Source organism: Gnatocerus cornutus, chromosome 8 (genome assembly GCF_029298725.1).
Source record: "Gnatocerus cornutus isolate USDA-ARS CGAHR chromosome 8, icGnaCorn1.1, whole genome shotgun sequence".
NCBI lineage: Eukaryota > Metazoa > Arthropoda > Insecta > Coleoptera > Tenebrionidae > Gnatocerus > Gnatocerus cornutus.
Window position 1 is genome coordinate 595,268 of NC_142240.1, and position 13,924 is coordinate 609,191.

Below are 13,924 nucleotides of genomic sequence, written 5' to 3' on the forward strand. Positions count from 1 at the left end.
AAAGTCGACGACGATGATGATTTAATTTTTTCAACGGCGACGACGACGACGTCCTGGTGGTTTCGGGAACGTGCTCCGATCGTATATATCGACGTAGGGGCACCATCGATACAACAAATAAATGGCCCTTTTCAGGGCCACAATTATTTTCAAGAAACGAACGAAAGATTCGCTTAAAATAATGCATACATTCTTGAGATACTTATTTCATTCATAATTTTCCCGCCTCGTAACTCGATATTCCAAACAGTGTTTTACAAAGAATGATAAACTTAATATAATAATGTTGTTTCAAATAGTCTCAGTTAAAAGAAACTGGGTGATAATTTGGCAACATTTCTATTACATTTCATGAAATGAAAAAGAAAAAAAGAAAAACAAAAGTTTATCGTTTTATGTAAGTACGAGTTTTGTGAATAAATCACATAACCTAACTTTTTTTTTTTTTTTTTTTTTTTAATATTTATCTCAAGAAGTTGCATGCGCGAACGATAAATTTTTAATTCGTTGGAAAATAATTGTGGTTCTGAAAAGAACCGATTTTTTTTTTTTTTTTTCTCCTTTTAACACCTTCGTAGATGAAGAATTTGTTAATTCCAGGTGGTCGAATCGTCATCGGATGAAATTTAAGCCCTCTCGCCACGAATGCGTCTCGCCAATTGGATGTCTTTCGGCATGATCGTGACACGTTTGGCGTGGATGGCGCACAAGTTGGTGTCTTCGAAGAGGCCGACGAGGTACGCCTCGCTGGCTTCTTGAAGTGCCATCACGGCCGAACTTTGGAAACGGAGATCGGTCTTGAAATCTTGGGCGATCTCTCGGACGAGACGTTGGAAAGGCAGCTTGCGGATCAAAAGTTCAGTGCTCTTTTGATAACGACGAATCTCACGAAGGGCGACCGTGCCGGGCCTGTAACGGTGAGGTTTCTTGACACCTCCTGTCGCGGGAGCGCTTTTTCTGGCCGCCTTCGTGGCCAACTGTTTCCTAGGTGCCTTGCCACCGGTGGATTTACGAGCCGTCTGTTTAGTTCTCGCCATCTTGGATGAATTGAAACTTATCAATTAACGTTGTAGCTTCGACTGACCTGACCGACCGACCGTACGTACGAACGTTCGAAAGTCAACTGAAAATTTGCGTCGCTCGAACGGCCGTTTTATAAACTCGATGAGTCATACGGCGACGCCATTGGTGGATTCGTTTTTAACGCGAGGTGGAGCTGCCGTAACTTATAAATAGTCTCCTAGAATGAAATTTTGACGGTAGTTCCATAACGAACTTGGTCGAAGCTACGTCGTTTTGTACGAAGAATTTCCTAATTTTATCAAGATGACCGGTCGTGGTAAAGGTGGCAAAGGATTGGGTAAAGGTGGCGCCAAACGTCATCGCAAAGTTCTCCGCGATAACATCCAAGGTATAACGAAACCGGCGATCAGAAGATTGGCTCGTCGTGGTGGTGTGAAACGTATTTCCGGTCTCATCTACGAAGAAACCAGAGGTGTGTTGAAGGTCTTCCTCGAGAACGTCATCCGTGACGCCGTAACTTACACCGAACACGCAAAACGTAAGACCGTCACCGCCATGGACGTCGTCTACGCCCTGAAACGTCAAGGTCGTACCCTTTACGGTTTCGGCGGTTAATTTTATCATTTTATGACGTGTATATCCGCACCCTCAGAGGAATAACAACAACCCCCCCCCCGCAGGCAAACAAAAAAAAAACGGTTCTTTTCAGAACCACAAAATAAATCAAGCGAATTAAATATGTTGCTCATATGTGTTTTGTCTTTAATTCGAAATAATAATAATAAAAAAAAAAAAAACGTACGGAGTGATCATTTTAATTTGTGATCCAGGTGGCCTTGACAATTTTAACAGTTTTAGGTTAGAACCTGGAAAAAGCGAAAAACTTTGACAAGTAATAAATAAATCCTCTCATCAAATGACGATCGTTACATCCGGTCGGTCATTAAGACACTAAAATAGCTTGAGGTTTCAAAAAAGAATGTTTTTGCCATGATGAGTAAATTTGAGGTTATGTCAAATGTGGGGTAGAAGTTACTCTCAGACGTGACTTGAAACAAAATCTCATAGCCGCCTACGTCACAAAATAAAACGATTGATTGTATTAGGATGTTCGAGACGGAGAGCACGTATAGGCTACCATCGGTGTCTGTATGCATGCATGCGTTCTTAACAGTTTCATGTGGGAAATGTGCAAAAATTTACGACGAATCGGAATGTTTCTTGAATTAAATAATCAATAGATAGTTTTGTCGAGTTCGTGCTTTCGTCGGGCGTTGAAATTTTCTAAAAATTACGATAAAAAGTCGTAAAAATCATCTTTCTTGGTTGAACGCAATCGAAAATTTTCCGTTCAGTCTGCGCTCGTATAATGAATTAATTAATTAATCGATTTAACTTCTTAAAATGGATCTTTTTCGATAAATCAGTATGAATAAATTATTAGGTTTTCTTTCGATCAAAAAAAAAAAAAAAAGTAACAGAAATTCCGATATTTATGCGTTTGTTTTATTAAATCTAACGACGTTTGGCTAAGTGAAATCGAAAAGACTTTTTTGGTCTCATGAATTGTAAACGTCAAATTAACATTCAATTGACAGCTTCGGAAACACTAGATTTACAAGCGCCCTGGACGTTTACACACGCCGTGCTGTAAAAAAATTGCCCAAATCGTCTGCTCTTCACATGCGTTTATAAATTAAAATCACTTTACCCATAATGAAGATTGATCACCAAAGTGGAATCTACCTAAATTATTATCTCAATTAAGACAATATTTCTATTTTTTAAGTAATATTAAAACGTTTTTTATACAGCGCCATCTTGTGTACTTTTTGTGCACCAACTACAAAATTGACAGAATTGACAGATGATGAAATTTACAAATGTCAGATGTGACAGTTCCCATAAATTTTGAAAAATCCAATTATTTAAATTAAAATTTTACGGCCAAAAAGTTTAATACAACTCTTGTGCGTTAACCATTTTACAGAGCTCAATGATTAAAGCACTCCGGGGCTACGCCGTCGTGCTTCAAACTGATTTCGCGCTGTAAAATGTAAGTTACCACACGCGACTGTAAATAACTATTAACATGATTCTCATAGGTAGGTTGTTGTTTTTTTTTTTTTTGGCGAAAAAATCAATTCGTTCGAGTTGAATTTTTGGCCCTGAGAAGGGCCGATGTGAAGATGGTCTTTTATACAAGTTTTTGTTTTTCGTTTGAGAAGACGACGACGAACGAATTAAATTTAAGGCTTCTTTTCGGTCTTCTTTGGCAACAAAACCGCCTGGATGTTAGGCAAGACACCGCCTTGGGCGATGGTCACGCCGGAAAGGAGCTTGTTTAACTCCTCGTCGTTCCTTATGGCCAATTGAAGATGTCTCGGAATGATACGTGTTTTCTTGTTATCTCTGGCGGCGTTTCCTGCCAATTCGAGTACTTCAGCGGCGAGATATTCCATAACGGCTGCCAAATAAACGGGAGCACCTGCACCCACTCTTTCGGCGTAGTTTCCTTTACGCAGAAGACGATGAATTCTGCCGACGGGGAACTGAAGTCCGGCACGACTGGAACGAGACTTCGCCTTTCCCTTCACTTTACCGCCTTTTCCTCTTCCGGACATGTTGTTGTTTGTTGTATTACGTTAAACAGCCAAAACACCACACCTACTGCGACTGACGACACGAAGCGCACGGACAAACGTACTGCTTCAAATAAATGCCGAAAGCGTTGGAAGGCTAGAAATTTATATGGTCGGTACAGCGCCATCTCGTTAAGGCAATGGTCGAACGACGAACTAAGGTGGAGCGTCTGTTTGACGCTCGCTCGTTATAAATAGAGGGATTTTAGGTGTGCGGCGTTTTAGATCGAGTATACTCGTCGTAACGTGCACGTCGTGTCTGTCTCGTTTTCTCTGTTTTTTTAAACGTTTTTATAACTCTACGACCAGAAAAAAAGTATATAATGCCACCCAAGACCAGCGGTAAGGCGGCCAAGAAGGCCGGAAAAGCTCAAAAGAACATCTCGAAGAGCGACAAGAAAAAGAAGCGCAGGAGGAAGGAGAGTTACGCCATCTACATTTACAAGGTGTTGAAGCAGGTCCATCCCGATACCGGTATCTCCAGCAAGGCTATGTCTATCATGAACAGTTTCGTGAACGACATCTTCGAACGTATAGCCGCCGAAGCGAGTCGTCTCGCTCATTACAACAAACGTTCGACCATAACCAGCAGGGAGATCCAGACGGCGGTGCGTCTTCTTTTGCCCGGTGAATTGGCGAAGCACGCCGTTTCTGAAGGAACCAAGGCCGTCACCAAATACACCAGTTCAAAGTAAAAATCCTCCTCGAGCAGCTTGGAAGTTGGTTGGAAAAACAACAACAAAAAAAAAAAAAAAATCGGTTCTTTTCAGAACCACAAATTCAACTCGAACGAATTAAAAATTTTTGTCTTAATAAACTATAAGTTCCTCAGAGAGAATATAAACGACGATGGAAAAAAAAAAAATATATATATATTTAAAAAAAGTTTGACATCAGAAATGTTAATTAAAAAAGAAAAGAGGAGAGACAACGGCACGCGGTGTTCCCAAGCGGTCACCCATCCAAGTACTGACCGCGCCCGACGTTGCTTAACTTCGCTGATCAGACGAGAAGCGGTGCATTCAACGTGGTATGGCCGTTGCCTGGTAAAATTTTCCAATATGGTAGGTCGTCGTTGACGATTTTTTGTGATTGTTCTATCGTTTGAATGTGACAGTCTTCGATGGTACGCATTTCAGAAAATATACAAGATTTAAAAGAAGAAATTAAATTTTTTCTTTTTTGCGAGTGGCTTTTCTAGTATTTTTTTTTGCGACGAAATGACGAGAAAGAACTCGTCGTATCAGGCGTCAAATTGTTGTTCGTTTGACGATCTGTACGAATCACTTGCGATTAACGTAATTTAAAATTTGATTTAAAATTGATTTTACTTACTTGCTTAGATGAAAACGGCACCCACTTGATGTAAACGCCGACACAGACCGTAGATAAATGAACCCCGAACGGGGTTAATTCATGAACTGACCGTAATACTACGGTTGAAGGTTCGCCGCCGCCGCCGCTACCTGCTTTCTTTCTGCGAACTGATAACAGGGTCGGTTTCTTTGTCCGTTCATTCATCGAAATTCCCACCACTCTGGTCGGGCGAGGCGAGGTGTTGTTGTTTCATGATTTGTTTTCGATTCATTCTTTTTCTGACGTTCGATTCATAGTGATGTGTTGTCGAAAGTGTCGTCGTCGTCACGTTTAAACAAGAACGTTTAAGTGAGTACATATTTCATTTAAAAACGTTCGTCGTACGTCGTTTCTACTCGAAATGTCGACGATTAAGAGGGAATGTTTTGTGAATTTGTATGTTTTTCGTTTTTGTCAAGAACGAATGAAAATTTCGTTCGATTTCTGTCGACCGACGACCGACCGAAAATCCGCCGACATCGACGTAGTTTTGTTTGGAGTGTCGGTAAAATGCAAACAATGCAAGATTTTCGTATTTTTTTTGGTTTGTGGTGTTTGGGTATTTTTTCTTGGATAATAAAATGGTTTCTTCGAGAGAAATGGCTTCTTTCGAAATGAATTGCCGAGAAAAATTAAAAATCTCGTCCGTTCCCGTCGCTCGATGTTCGACGGTCGTCTGTCTGATTTTCTCTTTATTTTCGTTAAATTGACGAGAATTTCGCCGTCAAAACTGTTTTCGGTCAAGCTTCGATGATCGGATTTTGTCGTGTGAGGTCATTTTTGAGAAAAAAATGCCGATTTTGCGGAAAAAGTCGTTGAAAAAGTCCGTTCGTCGTATAAATTCGTTTCTCATGGTCGAGTCCGAAATTGACGTCGTTTTTTTTCCGACTTGTTCGTCAAGATCGTTTTCAAAAATCAACTCACACGAAAGGGGACGGTTTTATCTTCGTTCTTGAAAAAATTCGACCTCTTCGGACGTCATCTTCGACCTTTTGGGAATTTTTTTCCTACACTCTGCACGTTCGTCGGTCGTCGTTCCGATCCGTGCTGCGTCTCTTTGCGAGGCGATTTTCGATAACATCGCACGTACTTTTCGACCGTTTCGTTCGTGAAACTTGTAGAGGATGGTTCCAAGTTTGTCTGGTCGAAAGCGTAACTTTCCTGTTATTCGTGGATAACGCGTAACGTCTACGTCGAACTTGGATGTCATCTCCTTGTTTCGGAAGGTCTTTGTTCGAGTCGACGTTCGATCGGTCCCCGTTCGCTTTTGGAGGTCGGCTGGTCGTCCGGGAAAACTTGAGGTAATCCAGGAGGCCATCGCCGACCGAATCGCTCACGTTCCCGCACCCGGAGGCGGTGATCTTCGCGTAAAGAGAACGATGCCATCACGCGAAAGCTGGATTCGAGGCCCACTGAATTTTCTAACTTGACGAGAAGGCTCTCGTTTAGTCCGCGGTCCGCGCGTTTTCGAACGCGCCAACACTTTGACTTTGGCGCCCAATTCGTTCTGTAAAGTTCATTCGTTCTTTCACGAAGAATAAGTACATACCTGCCCATAATAAAAAGAAAAAAAAACACGAAAATATGGCCGACGTAGAAAATCAAGCAGCTTCGACGGTCGCCGGTGCCACTTCCGGCTCCTCACCGGTGAAGAAAGAGAAAAAGCCCAAAAATCCGAGAAGCAAACCTTCTCATCCGCCCACTTCGGAGATGGTCACCAACGCCATCAAGGGTTTGAAGGAACGCGGCGGTTCTTCGTTGCAGGCGATCAAGAAATACGTCGCGGCCAACTACAAAGTCGACGCGGAAAAATTCGCGCCTTTCATCAAGAAGTACCTTAAGGGAGCCGTCGCATCAGGTTCGTTGGTCCAAACCAAAGGAAAAGGAGCTTCCGGTTCGTTCAAGTTGGCTTCTGCCGTCACCGGTGCAGCTAAGGCTCCGTCCGCCACGAAAAAGAGGTCAGCCGCTGCGACCGCGTCGTCATCGGCAAAATCCAAAAAGACGGGCGTTGCGAAACGTTCCGTCGCGTCAGCGCCGACGTCCTCCGAAAAAGGATCCGCCTCTAAGGCCGGTAAGAAGACCGCCCCCGCCGCTTCGGCGAAATCTAAGAAAACTGCCGCCGAAAAGAAGAGCGTCGCCGTATCGAAGGCGAGAAAGGCTGCGTCCGCTCCCGAAAAGAAAGCCAGCGCCGCCTCCAGATCGCCCGTCAAACAACCCAAGACCCCATCGAAAGCGAAGAAATCCAACAAGGCCGGTCCAACGAAGAAACCTAAAGCGCCAAAACCGAAAACGGCGAAAGCCGTCACCGCCAAAGCCAAAAAAACCGCTTCACCCAAGAGAAAGAAGTGAAAAGTCGACGACGATGATGATTTAATTTTTTCAACGGCGACGACGACGACGTCCTGGTGGTTTCGGGAACGTGCTCCGATCGTATATATCGACGTAGGGGCACCATCGATACAACAAATAAATGGCCCTTTTCAGGGCCACAATTATTTTCAAGAAACGAACGAAAGATTCGCTTAAAATAATGCATACATTCTTGAGATACTTATTTCATTCATAATTTTCCCGCCTCGTAACTCGATATTCCAAACAGTGTTTTACAAAGAATGATAAACTTAATATAATAATGTTGTTTCAAATAGTCTCAGTTAAAAGAAACTGGGTGATAATTTGGCAACATTTCTATTACATTTCATGAAATGAAAAAGAAAAAAAGAAAAACAAAAGTTTATCGTTTTATGTAAGTACGAGTTTTGTGAATAAATCACATAACCTAATTTTTTTTTTTTTTTTTTTTTTAATATTTATCTCAAGAAGTTGCATGCGCGAACGATAAATTTTTAATTCGTTGGAAAATAATTGTGGTTCTGAAAAGAACCGATTTTTTTTTTTTTTTTCTCCTTTTAACACCTTCGTAGATGAAGAATTTGTTAATTCCAGGTGGTCGAATCGTCATCGGATGAAATTTAAGCCCTCTCGCCACGAATGCGTCTCGCCAATTGGATGTCTTTCGGCATGATCGTGACACGTTTGGCGTGGATGGCGCACAAGTTGGTGTCTTCGAAGAGGCCGACGAGGTACGCCTCGCTGGCTTCTTGAAGTGCCATCACGGCCGAACTTTGGAAACGGAGATCGGTCTTGAAATCTTGGGCGATCTCTCGGACGAGACGTTGGAAAGGCAGCTTGCGGATCAAAAGTTCAGTGCTCTTTTGATAACGACGAATCTCACGAAGGGCGACCGTGCCGGGCCTGTAACGGTGAGGTTTCTTGACACCTCCTGTCGCGGGAGCGCTTTTTCTGGCCGCCTTCGTGGCCAACTGTTTCCTAGGTGCCTTGCCACCGGTGGATTTACGAGCCGTCTGTTTAGTTCTCGCCATCTTGGATGAATTGAAACTTATCAATTAACGTTGTAGCTTCGACTGACCTGACCGACCGACCGTACGTACGAACGTTCGAAAGTCAACTGAAAATTTGCGTCGCTCGAACGGCCGTTTTATAAACTCGATGAGTCATACGGCGACGCCATTGGTGGATTCGTTTTTAACGCGAGGTGGAGCTGCCGTAACTTATAAATAGTCTCCTAGAATGAAATTTTGACGGTAGTTCCATAACGAACTTGGTCGAAGCTACGTCGTTTTGTACGAAGAATTTCCTAATTTTATCAAGATGACCGGTCGTGGTAAAGGTGGCAAAGGATTGGGTAAAGGTGGCGCCAAACGTCATCGCAAAGTTCTCCGCGATAACATCCAAGGTATAACGAAACCGGCGATCAGAAGATTGGCTCGTCGTGGTGGTGTGAAACGTATTTCCGGTCTCATCTACGAAGAAACCAGAGGTGTGTTGAAGGTCTTCCTCGAGAACGTCATCCGTGACGCCGTAACTTACACCGAACACGCAAAACGTAAGACCGTCACCGCCATGGACGTCGTCTACGCCCTGAAACGTCAAGGTCGTACCCTTTACGGTTTCGGCGGTTAATTTTATCATTTTATGACGTGTATATCCGCACCCTCAGAGGAATAACAACAACCCCCCCCCCGCAGGCAAACAAAAAAAAAACGGTTCTTTTCAGAACCACAAAATAAATCAAGCGAATTAAATATGTTGCTCATATGTGTTTTGTCTTTAATTCGAAATAATAATAATAAAAAAAAAAAAAAACGTACGGAGTGATCATTTTAATTTGTGATCCAGGTGGCCTTGACAATTTTAACAGTTTTAGGTTAGAACCTGGAAAAAGCGAAAAACTTTGACAAGTAATAAATAAATCCTCTCATCAAATGACGATCGTTACATCCGGTCGGTCATTAAGACACTAAAATAGCTTGAGGTTTCAAAAAAGAATGTTTTTGCCATGATGAGTAAATTTGAGGTTATGTCAAATGTGGGGTAGAAGTTACTCTCAGACGTGACTTGAAACAAAATCTCATAGCCGCCTACGTCACAAAATAAAACGATTGATTGTATTAGGATGTTCGAGACGGAGAGCACGTATAGGCTACCATCGGTGTCTGTATGCATGCATGCGTTCTTAACAGTTTCATGTGGGAAATGTGCAAAAATTTACGACGAATCGGAATGTTTCTTGAATTAAATAATCAATAGATAGTTTTGTCGAGTTCGTGCTTTCGTCGGGCGTTGAAATTTTCTAAAAATTACGATAAAAAGTCGTAAAAATCATCTTTCTTGGTTGAACGCAATCGAAAATTTTCCGTTCAGTCTGCGCTCGTATAATGAATTAATTAATTAATCGATTTAACTTCTTAAAATGGATCTTTTTCGATAAATCAGTATGAATAAATTATTAGGTTTTCTTTCGATCAAAAAAAAAAAAAAGTAACAGAAATTCCGATATTTATGCGTTTGTTTTATTAAATCTAACGACGTTTGGCTAAGTGAAATCGAAAAGACTTTTTTGGTCTCATGAATTGTAAACGTCAAATTAACATTCAATTGACAGCTTCGGAAACACTAGATTTACAAGCGCCCTGGACGTTTACACACGCCGTGCTGTAAAAAAATTGCCCAAATCGTCTGCTCTTCACATGCGTTTATAAATTAAAATCACTTTACCCATAATGAAGATTGATCACCAAAGTGGAATCTACCTAAATTATTATCTCAATTAAGACAATATTTCTATTTTTTAAGTAATATTAAAACGTTTTTTATACAGCGCCATCTTGTGTACTTTTTGTGCACCAACTACAAAATTGACAGAATTGACAGATGATGAAATTTACAAATGTCAGATGTGACAGTTCCCATAAATTTTGAAAAATCCAATTATTTAAATTAAAATTTTACGGCCAAAAAGTTTAATACAACTTTTGTGCGTTGACCATTTTACAGAGCTCAATGATTAAAGCACTCCGGGGCTACGCCGTCGTGCTTCAAACTGATTTCGCGCTGTAAAATGTAAGTTACCACACGCGACTGTAAATAACTATTAACATGATTCTCATAGGTAGGTTGTTGGTTTTTTTTTTTTTGGCGAAAAAATCAATTCGTTCGAGTTGAATTTTTGGCCCTGAGAAGGGCCGATGTGAAGATGGTCTTTTATACAAGTTTTTGTTTTTCGTTTGAGAAGACGACGACGAACGAATTAAATTTAAGGCTTCTTTTCGGTCTTCTTTGGCAACAAAACCGCCTGGATGTTAGGCAAGACACCGCCTTGGGCGATGGTCACGCCGGAAAGGAACTTGTTTAACTCCTCGTCGTTCCTTATGGCCAATTGAAGATGTCTCGGAATGATACGTGTTTTCTTGTTATCTCTGGCGGCGTTTCCTGCCAATTCGAGTACTTCAGCGGCGAGATATTCCATAACGGCTGCCAAATAAACGGGAGCACCTGCACCCACTCTTTCGGCGTAGTTTCCTTTACGCAGAAGACGATGAATTCTGCCGACGGGGAACTGAAGTCCGGCACGACTGGAACGAGACTTCGCCTTTCCCTTCACTTTACCGCCTTTTCCTCTTCCGGACATGTTGTTGTTTGTTGTATTACGTTAAACAGCCAAAACACCACACCTACTGCGACTGACGACACGAAGAGCACGGACAAACGTACTGCTTCAAATAAATGCCGAAAGCTTGGAGCAACTTGTTGCTTGTAGAGTGTTGGAACGTGCCATGGACTCTTCCGTCTGCTTGATTGTCTGAAAACATACAAATGAATTAATATGGAACCAAAACTGATTCGTGCCGAACATGTTCGGCCTGAGATACAGAGTACCTTACCCCACAAGCGCCATTTTCGGGCGCTTGTGCTTGTGATGAATTTGTTCGTCGTAGTCCACGGCTACGCGAACGAGTGGGTTTCGATGTTGAGCCGCTCTTCGGAAGTACTTTTCTGCTGTTGCCAGCATAAAGTCTTTAGGAGACGGCATTTTTGCTTCTTCATGGAGCTGGGTGTTGCGAACGAACCATGGTGCGTTGAGTGCAGTGCGAAGGAACTTGTTCTGAACCCTCTGGAGGCATTTGATGTGCGTCGCTGCAGCGTGACCCCAAGCTGGGGACGCGTACATCATTACCGGTCGGACGATGGTCTTATACATCAAGAGTTTATTGCCGATCGAGAGACGACTGCGTCGCCCAATCATGGAATAAAGCTGCGAGATGATGCCATAAGCCTTGTTCCTCACACTGGTGGTGTGAGTTTTGCAGGTCATTCCTCGATCCAGAGTAACACCCAGATATTTGGCTTCGGATCTCCATGGGATTGGGGTATCGAACATGAAGACTTCACCATCCGGGTCTATTACTCTGTTGTCCCTGGTTCGCTTTTTGGTGAAGAGTACCGCGCTGCTTTTGGCAGCGTTAACTTCAATTCGCCAGCGAGTGAACCACTCCTCCAACCTGTCAAGGTTTTCTTGGAGTTTGCGAGTCACGGTCTCAGCGGAACCGCTTCGAACCAAGACTGCTGTGTCGTCAGCGTAGAGTGCCGTTGTGGAATCGGCGTCTACTGGCTTCGGGACGTCTGACATGAAGATGGCAAACAAGAACGGCGAAAGTATGGACCCCTGAGGTACCCCAGAGGTGATGTCTTTCATTGTCGATCTCGTAGTTCCAATCTTCGCTCGGAATTTCCTGTTTTCCAGGTATGATCGGATGATTTGCACCAAACCGATCGGAAAGCCGGCGTCGAGTAGCTTGTGGAGAAGCCCCTCGTGCCACACTTTATCGAATGCTTTTGCTACATCCAAGAACACCGCGCCAGTGTGCCGTTTTCGATTGAAACTGTCTGTGACATGTTCCACTACTCGCAGCACTTGGTCGGTGGTAGAATGTCCATCCACGAATCCGAATTGCTCCGGTGGGATGATGACGTGTTCTCGTTCGAAGTCCTTTAGTCTCCACAATATCACCTTCTCCGCCATTTTCCCCATGCAGGGAAGTAGACTGATTGGGCGATAATTTTGTGGAAACTGTTGAGCTCCGCTCCCCTTCGGGAGAAAGATCACGTCGGCGATTTTCCATTTCTCGGGGAAATGTACTAATCGCAGCATTCCGTTGTAGATGGCGACAAGATGCATGACCGCGAGATCAGGAAAATGTCGTACCATCTTGTTGCTGATGCCATCAGGACCTGGGGCCTTTCTGACTTTCAGTTTTTTGATCATCGACCGTACTTCTGCTGGAGAAACTGGTCGAATCTCAGGAGCGCGCACTTGGTTGAGGCGTCTTTCGACGCATCTTTCGATCAGATCGACAAAGTCAGGGTCTGCATGCTCCCAATTGGGGCTGCATTGTCGTTCAAGGTTTAGCGCAAAAGCCTCAGCTTTCTCCTCCTCTGTGTAGACGACTCCGTCTTCACCGTGAATTGGAGGAAGCGGCTTGCGCTGATTTCGAAGGGCTTTGGTCATTCTCCACAATGAACAGTCCTCCGTGGTCAACTCTTCGAGTTTTTGGCACCATTTACTGTTACGGTACTCCTGAAGTCTCCGTCTGACTTCCGCACACAAACGATTCGCATCGGCTCGATCTACTGGAGCTAGGGTGCGGCGGTACCGCCTTCTAGCTCGGTTTCGATCTCGCACTAGGTCTCGAATGTCTGGCGGTAGGCCGTCACGACGTGTTCTTAGAGACACCGTGGTCGTAGCGTCAGTTTTCGCCTCTCGGACGCGGCTCTCGAGGTTTTCGATAGCTAGATCGATATCCTCTTTCACCCAAATCCGCGGCACTGGACCGACTCTGGTAGCTAATGACTCCTTGAAAAGTTGCCAGTTAACTTTGTCGAATTCTGCCGGCGGGTCCATCTCGTCTTCACGTCCCAGGTGAAGAATCACCGGGTCATGATCCGAGTCCAACTCGCCGCCGATCACTTGGATTCTCGTCTGGTGGACGACATCTTTCAGGACTGCGATGTCTAGGACGTCAGGTCGGCCGACATGCCCGAAATGGGTCGGCTCCTCCGGTCCAAGAACTACCATGTCCCGCTGATCGACAAATCTGTGCAGCAACCGTCCTTTGACATTTGTGACCCGACTGTTCCAAGTGGGATGCTTGGCATTCAGGTCCCCAGCCAATACGGTAGCGCCGCCGTCATTGTCGAAGATCTCCTCCAGGTCAGACTCCAGGAGTCGAGAGGGTGGTGCATAGGCGGCGTACAATTTCAGCGTACCAGCGTTTGCTGTGTGTACGGCGATGCCAGTCACCTCCAATCGTTCCAGTTGCGGAGTCGCAATCTCATTGTGATCGATCGAATTTTTGACGTAAACAGCGGTTCCTCCACCTCCGCCGTTTTGTCTGTCATTTCTGTACAGGACGAAATTTCTCAATTTTGGATTATCTGCTGGTCGCAGATGTGTTTCCGTAATTAAGAGAATATCCGCCTGGACATCCGTTGCGAAACGCTCTAGGTCGTTGCGCTTGTGTCGGAGGCCGTTGGCATTCCAA

The 13,924-nt window shown here is 43.9% G+C and overlaps 3 protein-coding genes and 1 non-coding gene across 4 annotated transcripts; 1 reads left to right on the forward strand and 3 right to left on the reverse strand.

Moving 5' to 3' along the window:
• Window positions 1-3,272: 3,272 nt before the first annotated feature.
• Window positions 3,273-4,228, reverse strand: LOC148169298 (histone H2A-like). Its single transcript, XM_088043548.1, has 4 exons — window positions 4,184-4,228; window positions 3,823-3,849; window positions 3,695-3,762; window positions 3,273-3,636 (listed from the first exon to the last, which is right to left on the reverse strand). The coding sequence occupies exons 1-4, from the start codon at window positions 4,226-4,228 to the stop codon at window positions 3,273-3,275; spliced, it is 504 nt and encodes a 167-aa protein (XP_087899674.1).
• Window positions 4,229-4,590: 362 nt separating this feature from the next.
• Window positions 4,591-4,709, reverse strand: LOC148169299 (5S ribosomal RNA). Its single transcript, XR_015770671.1, has one exon. It is a non-coding gene; the product is annotated as a 5S ribosomal RNA (ribosomal RNA).
• Window positions 4,710-5,602: 893 nt separating this feature from the next.
• On the forward strand, window positions 5,603-7,370 carry LOC148169300 (uncharacterized). The gene is made up of 4 exons (XM_088043550.1): window positions 5,603-5,721; window positions 5,767-5,855; window positions 5,923-5,969; window positions 6,537-7,370. Exons 1-4 carry the CDS (start codon window positions 5,603-5,605, stop codon window positions 7,368-7,370), a joined length of 1,089 nt encoding a protein of 362 aa, XP_087899676.1.
• A 3,268-nt stretch (window positions 7,371-10,638) lies between these two features.
• On the reverse strand, window positions 10,639-11,238 carry LOC148169301 (histone H2A-like). The gene is made up of 3 exons (XM_088043551.1): window positions 11,232-11,238; window positions 11,061-11,184; window positions 10,639-11,002 (listed from the first exon to the last, which is right to left on the reverse strand). Exons 1-3 carry the CDS (start codon window positions 11,236-11,238, stop codon window positions 10,639-10,641), a joined length of 495 nt encoding a protein of 164 aa, XP_087899677.1.
• Window positions 11,239-13,924: the final 2,686 nt, after the last annotated feature.